At 36.1% G+C, this 20,456-nt stretch overlaps 1 protein-coding gene across 3 annotated transcripts in view; it reads left to right on the forward strand.

Moving 5' to 3' along the window:
• PYGL (glycogen phosphorylase L) overlaps window positions 1-20,456 on the forward strand; it is a 127,038-nt gene that overhangs the window by 64,207 nt on the left and 42,375 nt on the right. For all 3 annotated transcript variants that reach the window (XM_044664748.1, XM_044664746.1, XM_044664747.1), the window contains one exon: window positions 19,974-20,085. In XM_044664748.1, coding sequence (XP_044520683.1) covers window positions 19,974-20,085 — 112 coding nt within the window. The remainder of the gene's footprint in view (window positions 1-19,973; window positions 20,086-20,456) is intronic.

The following is a 20,456-nucleotide window of genomic DNA, read 5'->3' on the forward strand; positions in this document are numbered from 1 at the left end:
TCAGGTAAAGAAATCAAAAGTATCAATAAGCACATGAGAAAGTGTTCCAAATCTCTAATAATTAGAGAAATGCAAATCAAAACAACTCTGAGGTACCACCTCACACCTAGCAGATTGGCTAAAATGAAAGAAGGGGAAAGTAATGAATGTTGGAGGGGATGTGGCAAAATTGGGACATTAATGCATTGCTGGTGGAGTTGTGAACTGATCCAGCCATTCTGGCTGACAATTTGGAATCATGCTCAAAGGGCTATAAAAGAATGCCTGCCCTTTGATCCAGCCATACCATTACTGCGTTTGTACCCCAAAGAGATCATAGATAAACAGACATGTACAAAAATATTTATAGCTGCGCTTTTTGTGGTGGCAACAAACTGGAAAAGGAGGGTATGTCCTTCAATTGGGGAATGGCTGAACAAACTGTGGTATATGCGGGTGATGGAATACTATTGTGCTAAAAGGAATAATAAACTGGAGGAGTTCCAGGCGAACTGGAGAGACCTCCAGAAAATGATGCAGAGCGAAAGGAGCAGAGCCAGAAGAACATTGTACACAGAGACTGATATACTGTGGTAAAATCGAATGTAATGGGCTTCTGTACCAGCAACAATGCAATGACCCAGGACAGCTCTGAGGGATTTATGTTAAAGAACGCTACCTACATTCAGAGGAAGAACTGCAGGAGAGGAAACATATAAGAAAAGCTACTGCTTGAACGCATGGGTTGGTGTGGACATGATTGGGGATGTGGACTCGAAACTACCACACCAATGCAACCACCAACAATTTGGAAATAGATCTTGATCACAAGGACACATGACAAAACCAGTGGAAATGTGCATTGGCCATGGGTGGGGGGAGTGCGGGGGGTAAAGGGGAAAGTAGGAGCATGAATCATTTAACCATGTTAAAAATTAATAAATGTTTAAATGTTTAAATTTTAAAAAAAATATTGAATCTCAAATTTTCTCTCTCCCCTAATCTCCAACCACTTTGAGATTGTAAGCAAATTCATATAAATTTTTCATATTAATCTTTTTGTGAAAGAAAACTCAAAAAAATTAAGAAAGTGAAAAAATGTTTGTTTTGGTCTGGATTCAGACTCAGTTCTTTTTCTCTGAAGTAGAGGGCATTTTTTAATCATGAATCCTTTGGCATAGTTTCAGATCATTGTATTGCTGAAAATAGCTGTTTTTCACAGTTGTTCACTATAAAGTATTCCTGTCACTATACAACATTCTCCTGGTTCTGCTTATTTCACTCTGCTTCCTTTAAGCTCATGTAAGTCTCCCTGGGCTTATCTGAGTTCTCTTGTTTGCCATTTCTTAAAGCACAATAGTATTTCATTAAAATATTATACTATAATTTATTGAATCATTCTTCAATTGATAGACATCCCCTCACTTTCCAAGTCTTTACCCCTAAGAAGAGCTGCTTTAAATATTTTTTATAAATATCTTTGTATATTTAAATAAATACATATAGGTCCTTCATCTTTTCATTTTTTTTATCTCTTTGTAATACAAACCTAGTGATGGTGTTACTAGATGAAAGGGTATTTACTGTTTTATAGCCCTGTGGACATATTTTGAATGATTCACAACTCTACCAATAATGCATTCATGTCCCACTTTCCTATATCCCCTCCAAATTTTTTCATTTTCCTTTTCTGTCATAATAGCCAATCTGATAGGAGTAAAGTAGTGCCTCATTTCTCTAAGTAAAAGTGACTTAGAGCATTTTTGCATAATTATAGAGAGCTTTAATTACTTTGTCTGATCCTTTGACCATTTATCAACTGGGAATAACTTGTATTCTTATGTATTCAACTCATTTCTCTATGTATTTGAAAAGTGAGGCCTTTATTAGAGAGTCTTGTAAATAATTTTTGCAACTTTATGATTACTGTGTATTACTTTTCATCCTTTTTACCCCTGTTTAGTTTCTGACCTCCACCTCATCCAATTTTCCCTCTTTTATATCAGCCTCGTGCCCCATCTCTTATCCCCTTCCTTTCTTACTTTCCTATAAGGTAAGAGAGCTTTTTATACCCAATTGATTGTGTATATTCTTTCCTCATTGAGTCAATTCTGATGAAAGTAAGAATCACATGCCCTCCCCTCCCACCTCCTCCATCTTTCTTCTCATCCACTGTGAATGCTCTTTCATGCTTCTTTTATGTGCAATAATTTTTTTTATCCAAATCTACTTTTCCCTTCCTCCCAATGCATTCCTCTTCCTCATACTTTAATTTTATTTTTTATATCATCCCATCTTATTTAATTCTATGTATATTATGTATATCATATGTATAGTCCTTCTAACTGCCCTAATAATGATAAAGTTCTTTAATGTTATAAGAATCAACTCCCTATGTAGAGAAATACATAGTTTAACTTATTAAATGTCTTTTGATTCTCTTTTCTGTTTACCTTTTTATGGTTCTCTTGAGTGTGAGTCAAATTTTCCTTTCAGCTCTGGTCTTTTCACCAGGAATGTTCAAAAGTCCTCTGTTTTATCGAATACCCATTTACCCCTGAAGGATTATGCTCAGTTTTGCTGGGTAAGTTGCATGGTTGAAGACCTAGTTCCTTTGCTCTCTGGAATATCATATTATAAGGCCAGGACCACCAATCCTTTAATGTAGAAACTTCTAAGTGTTGCTTTATCCTGACTGTGGCTCCATAATATTTGAATTGTTTTTGTCCATTTGCAGTATTTTCTCCTTGACATGGGAGTTTTGGAATTTGGCTATAATATTCCTGGGAGTTATCCTTTTGGGATCTCTTTCAGGAGATGATTAGTAGCTTCTTTGCATTTCTATTTTGTCCTTTGGCAGTTTTCCTTGATGATTACAGAAAGATGTTGTCTAAGCTCTTTTTTTGATTATGGATTTCAGGTAGGCCAATAATTCTTAAATTATCTCTCATGGATTTATTTTCTAGGTCAGTTGTTTTTCCCATGAGATAATTAACATTTCTATTTTTTTCATTCTTTTGACTTTCTTTGATTGTTTCTTGATGTCTCATGTCTTCATTCGTTCTTGCCCAAATTGTCATTTTTAAGGCATGATTTTTCTTGAGTGGACTTTTGTACCACCTTTTCCATTTGGCGAGTTCTACTTTGTAAAGAGATCTTTTCCCCAGTGAATTTCTGTACCTCTTCTTTCAAAAGGCAAATTCTGTTTTTCCAGAAGTTTTCATCTTCACTGCATTTTTTATATTTTTTTGATTTGCCCAATTCTGCTTTGTAAGAAATTCTTCTCTTCTTTGGGTTTTTGGGCCTCTTTGGTAATTGGTAATTGGTAAACAATTTGCCTTTTTCAGGCATTAATTTCTTCAGTATATTTTTGTGCCTCAAAGTAATTCATATGTTTCTTGGAGGCTTTAATTGCAGCAGTATTGACTTTTTTATCTTGTTCTGAATTTGAGTCTAACCTGTCACCAAAATTACTTTCTATGTTGAGTTTCTTTTTTTTGTTGTTTGCTCATTTTCCTGCCTTTTTCTTTTCTTTTAATTGGCTTAAGAGCTGGCAGTGAGGATCCATCTGCTTTCAGTTCTTCAAAGGTTTTATGATGTAAGAAGTGTTTGATACTCTCCTTTCCTGTGCCAGAGCACTGGTCTGTGAGTAACCCCAAGCACTCTTTTACACCTTGGAACTTTAACTAGGTTCTCCTGCTCCCCTGTGGCTAGAAGTAATGGTATACGCTGGTGCTCCTCCTTCCCTGTGACATATGACTGCAACATGGTCCTCCATATGGACAATGTGACAAGGGTCTTGCACCCAGAGCCAGCAAAAGGACCCTTGTATTCTCCTGAGCAATTATCTGACCCTCCCCCACTTACCATCTGTGGCTAGGAATTCTGGACTTCTTAACTATTGCATCAGCTGTGCCTAAAGCCTGTTCCTTTATTGGGGTCTGTCCTTACACTGAGCTTCTCCTCTACCTCAGTGCACTAGATACCTCATGCAGCCTTATGAGATCTTGTGGGCTGAAAATTTACTTCACTTTGCCTTTTTGTGGGTTATGCTGCTCCAGAATTCATTTTGAGACATTATTTGGAAATCAGATGGGTCTCTGTACCTTCTCTTCCATCTTGGCTCCACCCACCCCCATATTGCCTTTCAAAAAAAATCTTCCTGGATTTTTATTTATAATTAAACTCTTTCATTCACTTACATTGACTAATGAAACCTATTATGAAAATATTACTTATAATATAGAATTTTATTATGTGTGATTATTGTGCATGTTATGCATCTAGTAAGCCTTATACATTCAAAATTCAGAGAATAAAATGATAACTTTGAAGGAGTTTGAACATAGTTAGCTTGAAGGAAATATAGTATGTCATAGTAAAAAGAAATTGAAGGAAAAAAAGACCCATGTGATGGTGCAGGCTTCAAAGCCATAAGTAGTTTTGGCACTTGGGGCAATTATCACAAACCAGACCTGGGAAATCTACAATTAAAGGCGAGTTTGGACACAACTCTGGATAGGCATAGGGAACTGCAATACTGGAACAACCTGAGGCTTTTCTAGGAAAGATCCCCAGCAGAGTAAATAGTTATCGATTTACCTAATCATTATCTTGTTAGCTTTCTATTTACTCTATTATTCTTGGTCAAGATGGCAGCTTAGAAGCAGCAGAAGCTGAAACCTCTCTGACTATCCTTCTATATCAATCTTTAAAAAGTACTTCAAAAAAGACAGAAATCCAAACTCAACAATAAGTTGGAGCTACAAGACTCTCCTGCCAAATACAACTTAAAAGTTGTAGGCAGAGAGTGAGTCAGTCTCCACAATATAAGAGAGAGACCTGACACGCCTTCCCCACCTACTATGCTGAGACCTACAATAAGACTCAGGCTGACTGTGGAATTCCAAGGCGAAGGCTGCAGCCAGAATGGTGTACTTCGGTACTACCACATGAAGCTCAGGGCTCTGATGGTGGCTGGCGGGGAGTAACAGGGGAGGGCCAACTTTTTGGGCACCCTCAGCCTCTGTGGTATCTGATGTAGATTTGGTCTCAGGGCAGATTAGCTCAGCAGGTCAGCTCAACCAGTCTAGTCCAGTATACCAGCAGAGCTGAGAGAGAAAACCTAAGATTCCCTTTAGAGCATGATAGCTTAAACACCAACATCCAGTAAACAAACAGAGGAGGAAGTGTACAATCCACAAAGAGGGGGGAAAATATTAGTAAACAAGAGAAGGGGGAAAGGAAGTTATGATTGAAAGCTTCCATGGAGATAAAGAACAAAGAACATCAAGCAAAACATTAAAAAATCCACGAAATTGGACTCAGGCTCTGAAAGAACTAAAAAAAAAAAGAGTTCAAAAATCAAATGAGACAGATTTTTAAAAATTGGGAAAAGGAAAAAAACAGTTTAAAAAGCAAAATAGCTCATTAGGAAACAGAGGCGCATGAACTAAAACAAGAAAATAGTGTTTTAAAAAACAGAATTGACCAATTGGAAAATAAGACAAAAAAGTTAAAAGATGAAAAGAATGACTTGAAAAGAAGAATAGATCAAAAGGTCATGGAAGAAATTCAGTCTTTAAAACTTAGAATTGGTCAATTAGAAGCTATTTTATTATTCTTAATGACTGTCTAAGTTAATTGTTCATTTACACTTGGCATTAAAAAAACTTGATTACTGAGAGGGTTGGGAATAGTAAATGTTATAATAAACATATCTATATATGCTTTCAATGAAGGATATATATATATGTATATATATATATTTACATTTTTAAACCCTTAACTTCTGTGTATTGGCTCCTAGGTAGAAGAGTGGGAAGGGTGGACAATGGGGGGTCAAGTGACTTGCCCAGAGTCACATAGCTGGAAGTGTCTGAGGCCGGATTTGAACCGAGGACCTCCCGTCTCTAGGCCTGACTCTCAATCCACTGAGCTACCCAGCTGCCCCCTATAAAATATATTATGAAGACAATCCATTCAAAATATGTTTAAACTAGAAAAGAACACAGGGAAATTACCTTTTTCATTTTATAAAAGAAGGCAGTAAGTTACCCAACATTACAACAGAAAACTTAGAAATCAGTTCCTACTGATATGGAACTTATGTAGGATCAGATAAATCTGTTAGAGCTATAACAAAGGAAGCAATCTAAAACCAGAGTTAATGTCAGAGCAGAAGACTCCTATAGGTCTCTTAACTTCCAGTCCAGTAATCTTTCAGCAAGGTTGATGATATTTGATTTATACATAGAATGTGGAACCATACTCATTAACACACACACACACACACACACATACACACACACACACACACACACACACACACACACACACACAAAATCAGAGGCACAAAAGCCTTCCAGAATAGGAAGGACTAGTAGTCTATGGTCTTATGAGTCAGGACAAACAGAGGGAACATCTGGGGATGGGGAGAGGACAAAGATTTAAAAGAAAGGTTCATATCCTCAGGAAGGGGCTATTTTCTTTCCCACTGTTTTTCAAATAAGTCTTCCAAGCCACTTCCTCATCATTACCCCTTTCCTAGAACACCTAGTGCTAAGGGGCAGAACCCTCAGATAATTCTTAGGTCTACCTTTCTCCCTTTCTAGGACAAACCACCCCTTATTTCATAAAAGACCCTGGATCCCTTAAAGAGACCTTAAAGTGTTTCTCTGTAGAATCACAGGGCAATCTACAACACTTTCAGCCTTGGCCTAAGTGTAAGAAGCTTAAAAAGAGCAAAAACTTCCAAGGAAATAAAAGGCCTGGGTTGGGGTATTAGAATCTGGGGCTGAGGTACTTACTTTTCCCTGTTTAAAAATCCCTAGTAATGAGTGGAAGAATCAAGAAAACAGAATAAAGGCAGGGAATCTCTAAGTACTCCTAAATTCCCCTCTAATAACACTAAAATAATACCTAAAATAAATCCTAGAGTGGCAAAACAAAAAAAGATCAGCATGAAAGGGTGAGAGGAGACCACAGTTCAGAACAAACCATACTCAGCAAAACCACAGTAAGACAGCAAGGTCCTAAGCCCAGACATAAGTAACTGTGAAATTTCCCCAACCTGTGGGCAATCTAGCTACTGGGCAACTCCGGCCACCCCACAGACATGCATATCTATCTATCTATCTATCTATCTATCTATCTATCTATCTATCTATCTATCTATCTATTTATCTATCTGTCTGTCTGTCTGTCTGTCTCTCTGTCTATCTATCTCTCTATATATACACTCATACACTTACACATACACCCCTCAAGGTATTGAGACCAGATACAAGCAAGAAATGAGGTCCCTAACCCCTCCTACACACAGAGCAGCCCACAATGGGCCATGCCCAGCCAGTTGCAAATCAACAATAGTCCTTTGCAGATTGAAAAAACAGTAAGAGGCAGCTTCTGGAGCTCTCAGCCCATGGGTGGTAAAGAGATTAGAATTCTGGTCAGAAGGAGATTACATGTAGTTCAAAGCATGCCATCTTCCATTATATTTCCTTCATGAGATTTCTGTTGTATGTATATGTGACTTTTATTATGGCATGAGCAATATGGAAATATGCATTCAATATAAATATAATCTATATCAGACTATTCACCATCATAGAAAGGGGAAGGACATTCTAAAATGTCAAAAAGCAATTTTCAAATATTCTTTCTTTGCATAACTGAAAAAAATTGTAATTGGAAAAAATAAATTAAATAAATAAATGAACAAAAACATTACTTTGAAAAAGGGAGCTTAAAGATGACCCTTTGATGGCACTAGGTACAGGACCCATACACAGATCTATATCAAAGTTGCAGGGAAAGGAGGAGGACAACCAGGAACGGAACTAGGGTCACAGTTCTGGGGTGCAAAAGGAATGCTTGTGACCTACTTGTACAAAAATATTTATAACTACTCTTTTTATGGTGGCAAAGAATTAGAAATCGAGGGGATGTCCATGACTGAATATTAAGGTATGTGTTGGTGATTTCAGAAGAAGCTGGAAAGATCTGAAGGAACTGATGCAGAATGAAATAAACAGAACTGGAAGAACAATAACAGCAATACCAGACAATGATTATCTATGAAAACTTGGCTAACTCTCCGCAATGCAATGATCTGGGACAATCCTGCAACCAAGACTAGAAAGAAAGCAGAAAGCTGGGGAGGGGGGATTTTACAGCAAGTGTCTCATAAATATATAAAGAACTTAATCAAATTTATAAGATTACAAGTCATTTCCAATTGAGAAATGTCAAGGGATATAAATAGGCAGTTCTCAGAAGAAAAAAAAATCAAACCTTTCTATAGTCATATGAAAAAAATATTCTAAATCAGTATTAATTAGAGAAAAAACAACTCCGAGGTACCATCTCACATCTGTCAGATTATATTAATTCATTGGTAGAAGAGATATAGGAAAATTAGGTCTATTGGAGTTGTGAACTGATCTGACTGTTCTGGAGAGCAATTTGGAGCTATGTTCAAAGAGGCATAAAGTTGTGCATACCCTTTGTTCCAGTAATACGCTACCAGTTCTATAATCCAAAGAGATCTTTTAAAAGGTTGAAGAACATAAAAATATTTATAGCAACTCTTTATATTGGTGAGAAAAAAATTGGAAATCGAAGGGATGTCAATCAATAAATCAATTGGGGAATGGCTGAATAAGTTATGGCATATTCTTGTAATGGAACACTATTGTGCTATAAGAAATAAGAAAGGTGATTACTGAAAAACCTAGAAAGGCTTACGTGAACATGAAGTGTGCAGAACCAAAAGAATATTGTACGTAGTAACGGCATTGTTGGGCAATGATCAACTGAATGACAGCTTTTCTCAGCAATGTAGTGAGCAATGACAATTCTGAAAGACTTGTGATGAAAAATGCTATCCACCTCTAAAGAAAAAAAAAGTCCAAATGCAGATTGAAGCATACTTTTTTTTCATATTTTTATGAGTCTTCTTCCATAATATGATCAATATGAAAGTATGTTTTGCATGATCACATAAGTATAACTAAGAACAAATTATTTACTCTTAGGGAGGTGGAAGGAGAAAACTAAAGAAGATAGAGAAATTGGGATTCAAAATTTTAGAAAACAAATTTTAAAATTATTTTTACATGTAACTGGGGAAAAATAAAATTTTAAAAAAGAAAAAAAATCACCACTACCCTAAACCATGAATTTAGAGTATATAACCCATTCCCAGACAGTGGTGGTGGTCTCTTAAGGGCTACTCCTCTCTATATTGAAAGGATAGGTTCTTAGCATCAAAGCCATACATCCTTCCTTACCTCAAGGCTTGACTGGAGCTGATTTTGGTTTTTGTCTCTTCTTTCTTCTAATAAATAGTCAAGCTTTTCAAGCAGAAGCCTGTTCCTTTCTCACTTCTCTCCACCCTGGCAGGATCTCTAGTCACAGGCCTACCTGAAAAGGCTCTGCCCATCCTTTTTCCTTTAAAAGAAGAATAAGCTCTGTCAGCTCACCATTTCCATTTCCCACTCTGGGGCAAAAATCTGCTACAGCCTGTTCTGTGACAGGCAAACTGTTTTACTTTCTATGTCACTTAACCTCTCACAGCACAATCTATAAAATGAGAAGGCACAACCAGATGATATCTGAGTGGGTTTTTTTCCATTTTAAAGATTCTATAATATTATTTCTTGATTCTGATGGTGTAGGCAGGGAATGGAAAAGGGTATATTCTACTACATTGCATTTACATTTGCTATGAAGGCAATAGTTCAGTCACCTATTCTAGTTCATTTGAAATTTGAACAATTATAGCTGTTCTTTTAAACTTCCAATTTCCTTTATTTTTATCTTAATAACAAATTTCCATCTGAGTTTTCTCAAGTTAAATAATCTAAATTATCTCTCCCTTCTTCCCTCCCCACCATATATTATCTCGCAAAAAAATGTTTTTCCATGTTATTCATTTTTGTTAGTGAATAATGTTATAAAACCAAACCCCTAAAACATATACCCAAATAAACAAGTGATAAGTCATGTGCTTTCATCTGCATTCTTACCCCAACAGTTCTTTCTCTGAGTGTGGAGAGCAATTCTTTTTCATAAGTCCCTCAGAATTGTTCTGGGTCATCGTATTGCTGTTGTAGCACAGTCTATCACATTTCATCATTCCACAATTAACTCAGCATCTGTTCATGCAGATCTTCTCACCTTTTTTTGAAATCACCTTGCTTATCATTTCTTATAGCACAATAGTATTCCATCACCATCATATACCACAATTTGTTCAGTCATTCCCCAACTGATGGACATCCTTTTAGTTTCCAATTTGTTGCCATCACAAAAAGAGCACTTGTGAATATTTTTGTACAAACAGGTCCTTTCCCATTTTAAAAAATCTCTTTGGGATATAGACCTAGTACTTGTATTACTAGATTGTAGAGTATTGTTGTGTGGAGATACTTATCTGTCCCTGTATCTTTGCAGGGATTCCATGCTTTCCATCTCCACACAACAGTATGCATTTCCAAATTGCTCTCCAGAATGGTTGGATCATCCCAATTTTGCAATATCCCCTGCAACACTTAGGTGTCAGGTGGTATCTCAGAGAGGTTTTAATTTGCATTTCTTTAATAAAGAGTGAATTAGAACATTTTTTTCATGTGATTATTTTTTTAAACTCTTCCTTACCTTCCTAATCAGTTGATTCTAAGGCAGAAGAGCAGTAAGGGTTAAGCAATGGGGGTTAAGTGACTTGCCCAGGGTCACACAGCTAGGAAGTGTCTGAGGTCAGTTTTGAACCTAGGACCTGCCATCTCTAGGACTGGCTCTCAATACACTGAGCCACATAGCTGCCTCCTTTTCATGTGATTATTGATAGTTTTGATTTCTTCATCTGAAAACTACCTATTCATATTCTTTGACCAATGACTTGGATTCTTCTCAATTTGACTTAGTTCTTTACATATTTGAGAAATGAGTCCTTTTAACAGAGAAATTTGTTATAAAAATTTTCCCCAGTTTATTGCTTCCCTTCTAATTTTAGTTGCATTGTGTTTTTGTTTTTACAAAAACTTTAAAATTTAATAAAATCAAAATTATTCATTTTATATGTTGTAATGTTCTCTGCCTCTTGTTTGGTCATAAATTCTTCCCTTCTCCATATCTGACAGGTAAACTATTTTATGTCCCCCTAATTTACTCTTAATATAACTCTTTATGTTTAAATCATAAACCCATTTTGACCTTATCTTGGCATAAGGTTTGGAATATTGATCAAAACCTAATTTTTGCCATACTATTTTCTAGTTTTTCCAGCAGTTTTTGTCAAATAGTGAGTTCTTATCCCAAAAGCTGGGATCTTTGGGCTTATCAAACTCTGGATTGCTGAGGTCATTTGAACCTAATCTGTTCCATTAATCCACCCTTCTATTTCTTAGCTAGCACCAGATCTTTTTGATGATTATTGCTTTCTAGTACAGTTTAAGATCTGGTACCACTAGGCCACTATCCTTCACATTTTTTTCATAAGTTCCCTTCATATTCTTGATCTTTTGTTCTTCCAGATGAATTTTGTTATTATTTTTTCCAGTTCCATAAAATAACTATTTGGTAGTTTGATTGGTATGACACTGAATAAGTAAATTAACTAATTTAGGTAGGATTGTTATTTTTATTCTATTAGCTTGGCCTGCCCATGAGCAATTAATGTTTTTCCAGTTGTTTAGATCTAACTTTATTTGTGTGAAAAGTGTTTTGTAATTGTGTTCATATAATTTCTGCATTTGTCTTGGCAAATAAATTCTGTAGGATTAAAAATTAGTAATCCCAGTACTCCAAGAATTATTTCTTATAAGATTTAATAAATAATTTAAAGCCAATGAAAAATAGCTTCAGTCATGAGAAAAGAAAAAGTTCCCAGACTGCAACGTCCGGGAGAGAGCCCAGAGCTGTCAGAGCAGTGAACCCCTGAGGGCAGGGTCTCCATCAAATTTATTTCCCAAATGCAAGGATGCCAAATGAGTACACAACTCAAAAGGATGCTGGGTAATACCCTGTGATCCTTTGGGAGACGTGTCTCCCCAGTGAATCATGGAAACATAACTAACTTATAACTTTAATTAGAAGTACATATTATATTATAGCTTCTAAGGGGAAATTAAAATAATATGGGGATAAGAGAAAAATAAAAGAAAGAAAAAGAACAAAAACCAATGTTAGGTATATTGACAAAAAGTCAATTAGGGGGCAGAGAAAAAAATCAAATACTGTATCACACATGTAGAAAGAAAAAACAAAAATGAAAAATATCAAAAATGTATATATTTCACAACCTTTGAGGTAAAGGTTACTTGCTGAAAAATAAGATTCATTTCCTCTTTGACTTGCCATGATGTGTGAGTACAAATGAGGTAGATAAAGCAATGGAGGTATAGCAGCAATAATATATTCTAGAAAATACAAAAAAAAATTTACAAAAGGCACAAAATGTTACAAAAGGCAAATCAGGTCAATATAGGTCACTAATATCGATTTTTTTAGGTAATATATGTATTGTTTTGTAAGGGCAATTTGTTCAAGCACAAGGATCAACCAAATATAGTGTAACAAAATAATATAGATCCAGCAATAGGGAAGTCTTATCCCAAACAATAGTCAAATACAATCAGTACAGGCAATCATTCATCATCAACAGAAGGTACAGTCAATCTCACGAGTTGCTGGGTGACAAATAAAAGCTACAAGTTCTTTTACATCTAGCAAAATCTTGCAACCTTGGAGGAGATAGGTAGGTTTCAACAAATTCCAAAACACAAACCTCTGTACTGCTGATAAAAAAATACTCTTTGGGTCCAAAATATCATCCAGAAGTGTAAGAATATGATCAGGAGTTTTGGAGTATAGTTGGTAACCCACTATAAAGGTGTGAGAACCTCTTCCCCCTTTCAGCCACTCCTCCTTACTGGGAGACAAAAGGGGTTTTCTTGAGAAAATGGGGATCACTGCAATGTGGTGCCAGGGTTAGAGGGTTAAAAGGAAGTTAACCCTTTAGGGAAAATGAGGGTAACCCTGATAAGATGTTGGTGCCAGTCAGGACACACAGAAACCTCCCCCTGTTTCCCAGCTGGAAGAACAGACTTAAAATGGAGGTCAGCCTGTTCTCCTTCCACAACCCCCTTCACTCTGCCTCCCGCTGATCTGACTTAAGAAACTAATAGGTTTATTTTAATGAACAGATAACACAGATGAGATTCACAGGAAAGAGGGTTAAGGGGTAATTTCCCTAAATCCCCTTAGTCCTTGACTATGTTAGGTACCCCCAGAGATACTCTGTGTTCCCCAAACACAGCTTCACTGTCCCAAACCAAGATAATATTGCTATAGCTAAGATTTGTTATTAAAACTCAAAGGGAATATTGAGGGGCAATGCCCAAGACAAAATGGGGTCCAGGGGTTGGCTCCCCACAGAAATCCAGTCACCCCCTGGCCAACACTGATGAATCTGTTGTTAGATATTCAAGTGTGCTTCAGTAATCAATATGGATCAGGAGAAATGGTAAATCTTCTTGTAAGTCTGAGGAAAACCTCCTCCTCCTCCTCTGTGTTCTAACTCTCCAGATTCCAAAATGCCTGGCTTCCCAATGCATTGTTACAGAAGCCAGTAGACTTCATGGGAAATGCTCTCTCTTGGGAGTTATCCAGAGGTATCATGTCCCCTAGGAATACCTTTGCACCTCCACTGGTATGAGGCTGACTCTCTATATGTCTCATCTATAATATGTCTAATATTGATACAACACTTTACTTCAGTTACCAAATGGACCCTTATATCTTATTACACACAAATCAAAAGCAAGCAGTCAGAGGTAGTGAGGCCATGAAAACCCCTTAAAATCAATTACTATTTAGCTTATTTAGGTCTCCAAAGGTTATGTACAGGTTGATGGACTACTTTGCAATGTGATAAGTAGGATGATATAAATAAAGATAGTATGGGGGTAGACAGGCACTGTATTCAAAATCTGTTTCTTCTTCTTTGCTACTATTTGGAGGAGAGACAAAACTGAAAAGGGTTAACATCAACAAAAACAATAGAGTCTAAGGGGCACCACCTTTTGCCCCATGTGGAGGGGCAGTAGCACCCTGAGTATTTCATGGACAAGCTCCACTTAGAATATACTGTTGGAGTAGTGACTTGGAATGGTCCATCATAAGCAGTTCCAGTACATTTGAAATTCTTTATGTACATGATATCACCTAGGTTTAAATTATGAAGTGAGAAGTCTATGGGACTTGCCTGAACAGCAGCTCCAGAATCATGGAGTTCTCACAATTTTGTCAGTCTTTTTCACTCACCACTTGGTAGTTAAAAAGGAGAGATTTAAGAACAGTCTCACCATCTCCAGGGTCTCAGGTCCAGTAAGCAGATTCTTCACTAGCCTCCAATTCAAACTCCTAACTACAAAGAACAAAGAAGTCGTCCCACAGAAAGTTGTAACTCCCTTTTTAAAGGCTCTTCTTTTGCGTCACTTCCTGTTCATTCCTCCCATTTTATGTGTGCCAATCACAACAAGGCTTTGCTTAGGACTGCCCAGGGGGAAGTCATTTGATTCTGATTCATCACCCACTCTTATTCACAGACCTCCCCCACTTGAGAATTAAGTGGGGTGTTTATACTTTTGGTGATTTAATCTAAAAATAAACAGGGTAGGATTAATCCCATCTTCACAGTATTTTATATTGATTTAAAATAGAATTTCTCTTTCTAACTCTTGCTGCTGAGCTTTGTTGGAAATACATATTTTGTATCCTACAACTTTGTAAAATTATTAATTATTTCAACTAATTTTGTTGATTTTCTAGAATTTTCTAAGTATACCATCATATCATCCACTAAGAGTGATAGTTTCTTTGTTGCCAACTTTAATTCCTTACATTGCTTTTTCTTATTTATTTGCTAGCATTTCTAGTACAGTATTAAATAATAGTGGTGATTTGGGGCATTATTTCTTCATTCCTAATTTAATTGGGAAAGCATCTAATATCCTCATTACAGATGATACTTGCTGATGGTTTTAAATAAATGCTATTTATTATTTTATTTCTATGTTTTCTAGTATTTTTAATATGAATTGGGGTTATATTTTGTCAAAAGCTTTTTCTGCATCTATTGAGATAACCATGTGATTTCTGTTAGTTTGATTATTGATATGGTCAATTTCCCTAGTTTAGTTTCCCCAATATTAAACCAGCCATGCATTCCTGGTTTAAATTCGACCTGGTCAGCTAGTATTTTGTTGAAGATTTTTGCATCAATATTCATTAGGGAAATTGGTCTGTAATTTTCTTTCTCTGTTTTGGGTCTTCTTGACTTAAGAATCTGCATCATATTTGTGTCATGAAAAAAATTTGGTAGGATTCCTTCATTGCTTATTTTGCCAATTGATTTGTATAGTATTGGCATTAGTTGTTCTTTAAATGTTTGATAGAATTCACTTGTGAATCCATCTGGTCCTGGAGATTTTAATTTCTTTTTCTGAGATGAGATTAAATATTCTATTTCCTCTTTTGTTAATCTAGGCAATTTATATTTTCATAAATAGTCATTCATTTTGCTTATATTATCAGATTTATTGGCATATAATTGGGCAAAATAGCTCCTAATGATTGCTTTAATTTCCTCTTCACTAGAGGTGAAATCACCCTTTTCATTTTTGATAATGGTAATTTGATTCTCTTCTTTCCTTTTTTTAATCAAATTAACCAATGCACTCATCTCTTTTATTTGTTTTTTTTTAATAGAACCAGCTCCTAGTCTTATTTATTAATTCAATAGTTCTTTCACTTTCAATTTTGTTAATTTCTCCTTTAATTTTTAGGATTTCCAATTTAGTCTTTAATTGGGAATTTTTAATTTGGTTTTTTTCCTAGTTTTTTACTTGCATGCCCAATTCATCAATCAGCTTTTTCTTCATTTTAGTGATATAAACATTCAGGGATATATATTTTCCCCTGAGTGCTGCTTTGGCTATATCTCATGAATTTAGATATGTGGTTTCCTCATTGGCCTTCTCTTTAATGAAATCAGTGATTGTTTCTATGATTTGTTCTCTGACCAACCCATTTAGAAGTATTATTTAGTTTCCAATTAATTATTAATTTGATTTTCTATGAACCCTTATTGATTATAATTTTTATTGAATTATGATCTAGAAAACTTGCATTTATTATTTCTTCTTCTCTGCATTTAGTTGTGAAGTTTTTATGCTCTAGTACAGCATTGGCACACATTTTCAAGATCATGTGCCCCAATTGCACTTTCAAGCTGCCTGTAAGCCCCCTGCATTGCCCCAGACAGCAGAGGGAGGACGTGCTCACATTGGGAGACTGGACAGAAGGGCAGGGCATGCAAAAGATATCCTTGGGCACTGTGAAGAGGAGGAACAGAGAAGTCCTCTCTGTGCTGCTCTGGCTTCCATGCCAAGGCTTCACCAACATAGCCCTAGTACAAGGTCAATTTTTGAATATGTACCATGTCCTGCTGAAAAGAAAGCACGTTCTTTTATATCCTTATTCAGTTTTCTCCTGATAGCTATTAACTCTAATTTTTATAACATTTCATTCACTTCCTTAGTTCTTTCTTATTTATTTTTTGGTTCAATTTATCTAGTTCTGAGAGGGGAATGTTGAGATTCCTGACTGGTAAAGTTTTACTGACCATTTCCTCCTTAAGCTCCTTTAGTTTCTCTTTTAAAATATGGATGTTATGCCATTCGGTGCATATATGTTTAGTACTGATATTACTTCTTTGAGTATACTACCCTTTATCAAGATGTAATTTCCTTCTTTATATGTTTTAATCAGATTTATTTTTGCTTCAGCTTTTGTCTGAGATCATGATTGCTACTCCTGCTTTTTTTTTTTTTGACTCAGCTGAAGCCCAATAGATTCTTCTCCAGCGCATTACCTTTAATCTATCTGCCTCAAATTTGTTTCTTGTAAACAACATATTGGTAGAATTCTGGTTTTTAATACACTTTGTTTCTGCTTCCATTTTATGGTTGTGTTCATCCCATTTACAATCACAGTTATGATTACCATTTGTGTATTCCCCTCCACCTTGTTTTCCTCTTTTAATCCTGCATTTTCTCCTTTTACTCCTTCCTTCCATGCCATTGTTTTGCTTTTAGTCATTCCCCCCATTCTCCCTCCCTTATATTACTCCCCTTCCCACAACCATTCCTATTTCTCTATAGGGTTTTTAATCACTCCTCCAACTTCTCCTTCCATTGTATTACTCCCCTCTCCATCATCTCCTTTCCTATCCCCCTTCTACTTCTCTATAGGGTAAGATAGAATTCTATACCCCAAAGATTCTAGCTGTTCTTCCCTCTCTGAGTCAATTCCAATGAGAGTAAGTGTTAAATATTACCCTCATCCTCCCATCCATTGGAATAGTTCCACCACCACCCCCTAGGCCTCTTTATGTGACATAATTTACTCTATTTCACTTCTCTCTTCCCATTTCTCTTAGTGAAATCCTCTCTTGAGTTTATTTTTGCATATCATCCTAACCAGCTTACGAACATACCCTCTATCTATGTATATTTCTTCTAACTACTATGATAATAAAAAAAATTTAAGAGTTACAAATATCATATTTCCATTTAGGAATAGAAACAATCTGACCTTATTGAAGCCCTTAAATTTTTTCTCTTTTTTATTTACCTTTTTATGCTTCTCTTGAATTTTGTATTTGGACAACACATTTTCTGTTCAAGTCTGGACTTTTCCTCAAGAATACTCAGAAATCATGTATTTTATTAAGTGGTCTTACTTTCCCTTGAAAGAATAAAGTCAGTTTTGAAGTTGTAAAAGTGAAAATTGGGAAAAAGCCATCTAGAAGTGTATATATTTCTATGGACATGGGAAATGTATCAAAACTACATTTCCCGTGGTCCAGCTGTTTCCATTTCCGGGTCTTTGGGGCATGGGGAGGTCTACGTTGACGCAGGGAAGGGTTTAAATCTCCTGGGTTAGGAGGGAGTGGGCTCTTTTGCGAGTAGGCGCTTCCAGGAAACAGGAGACAGTAATGGAGGCGGCAGTTTTGAATGCTTACAAGCGCGTGGTCTAATGATTTTATCTATAAACATGGCTTTAATTAAAATACTAATTTATATATTTATACAAGCCTTTATCATTTTTCATATTTATCAAAGTATAGGTGATTCTTGGTTGTAAACCCAGTCCCCTTGCCTTCCATATTCCAGGCTTTCTGGTCCTTCAATGTGACTACTGCCAGATCCTGTGTAATCTTGACTAGGGCTCAATGATATTTGAATTTTTTCTTTCTGGCTATTTGCAGTTATTTTTTCCTTAGTCTGGAAGATCTTGGTTATAATATTCCTGGGAGTTGCCATTTGGGGATTTATTGCAGGAGATGATTTGTGGGTTCGATCAATTTCTATTTACCCTTTTGTTCAAGAATATTAGGGCAGTTTTCTTTGATAATTTCTTGTAATATGATGTCTAGGCTTTTTTTGTGGTCCTGACTTTCAGGTATTCCAATAATTCTTAAATTGTGTCTCCTGTATCTATTTTCCAGCTCAGTTATTTTTTCAGTAAACTATTTCATATTTTCTTCTATTTTTTCATCTTTAAAATTTTGTTTTATTGTTTCTTGGTGTCTTGTGAAGTCATTGACTTCTATTTGACCAATTCTAATTTTTAAAGAATGAATTTCCTCCATGACCTTTTGATTCTCCTTTTCTATTTGGTCCATTCTTTTTTTTTCATAGAACTCTTACTCATTGGGTTTTTGTGCCTCTTTTTCCAGTTGACCAATTTGGCTTTTTTGGTTGTTATTTTCTTTTTCCATTACCTTCATTTCTTTTTCCCATTTTTCTTCAACTTGTCTTATTTGAATTTTTGGATTCTTTTTTGAGTTCTTCCAGTGCCTAAGACTAATTCCCACTTTTCTTTGAAGTTTTGCATGTGGTTGCCTGCATCTCACCATCCCCTGTTGATTCTGTGTTTTGCTCTTTGTTACCAGAGAAATTTTCTAGGGTTTGGTGTTTCTTTTGCAATTTGCTCATTTTCCTAGCCTTCATTTTTTTTTGCCTGTGAACTAGGAGTTCTGAAAGCTAATGATTCTGTTTCCCCTGCTGATAGATGGCTTACTGGTCTCAGCACTCCAAGCTGATTTTCCCTGGGGCTAAGGGTTTCACCACAGCCCAGGCTTGAAAGGGCTAAGCACTACAGACTTCCAGGCCTCACTGCAGGCTGATGTCAGGCCTGGGACTTCAAGGGGTAGGTCTGGGGTGCTCTGTTGTTGGTGTAGAAAAGGTCCTAAAATGACATAATTGGCCTATGCCCAGAACCTGGTGAGTAGGTCAGGGTGTGGTCAGCCAGCACTCCTCTGTATGCAGTTTTGCTTCTGTTTCCCCTTATCCCTTGAAAATTCCAGGAAAATTGATTCTTTCTTCCTACCTTTCAAGTTGTGTCCAGGAGGAGTACCACCTCAATCCATCTTGCTATTTGTTTTTGACTCTTGTCATTATGTGGCCCTTTTTAAAAATTGGTGTGAAAGAATTGTCAGAGCAGTTTCAGCTTTCACTGTTTCTAAGCTACCATCTTGGTTCCACCTCATCCATCTTTCTTAAAGCTATGATTAGATCTAAAAACACCTGAGAGAGACTGATACAGGTATCTCCCAATTAAGTTGTCCATGGTAGCAAATATACTAAGTACATAAGTCAGAATTTGAATGCAAAGTCTTACTTGTTACAAGGGTAGTACTCTATTATGCCATGAGATAGCATCTTTAAAGTTCATTTTTCCTGTATACAATAGACGAGGAACATTGCTTAGGATTTTCTATGACTATTTATTTAGTTTTGCATCATCAGGATGGAAATAGGAATCAGAGAATCAGACTTCAGACATATGGCTTGTAACAACTTGCCAGACCCAACTTCCCAAAGGTAAAAGAAAGGTTCAGTTGCTTCTGTTTAATTATGTAGGTGATCCTTGCACTACCCTATGACACACCTGTACCTGGATATATGAATAACACTGTCAATACCATGCGCCTCTGGTCTGCTCGGGCACCAAATGACTTTAACCTCAGAGATTGTGAGTACTGGATTGGGTTTTTGATATTTTTGCTATTTCTCTTTTTAAATAATGTGTGTTTTTTCTAGTGGCTCTTTCCATTATATTCATATGGAGCTTACATCCTAAAGTTTCTTTATAAAGAGTCAATTTGAGAAAATGTCTTAATTTGAATATCTTTTTACTATACAAAATGCCATTTTAGAGAGCAAATAGGATCAAGGAGGAAATTTTTATGATAGTCACACATATGACTCTCTCTCTCACTATATATATCTATATATCTATATCTATATATATATATATACACATATATTTATGGGGGAACATAGAGTATAAGCATTTTGAAAACCATTTGCCTTTGGGGTAATTTTTTATTTTTTAGTAGTTGT

Source organism: Gracilinanus agilis, chromosome 2 (assembly GCF_016433145.1).
Source record: "Gracilinanus agilis isolate LMUSP501 chromosome 2, AgileGrace, whole genome shotgun sequence".
In the NCBI taxonomy this organism is placed as follows: domain Eukaryota; kingdom Metazoa; phylum Chordata; class Mammalia; order Didelphimorphia; family Didelphidae; genus Gracilinanus; species Gracilinanus agilis.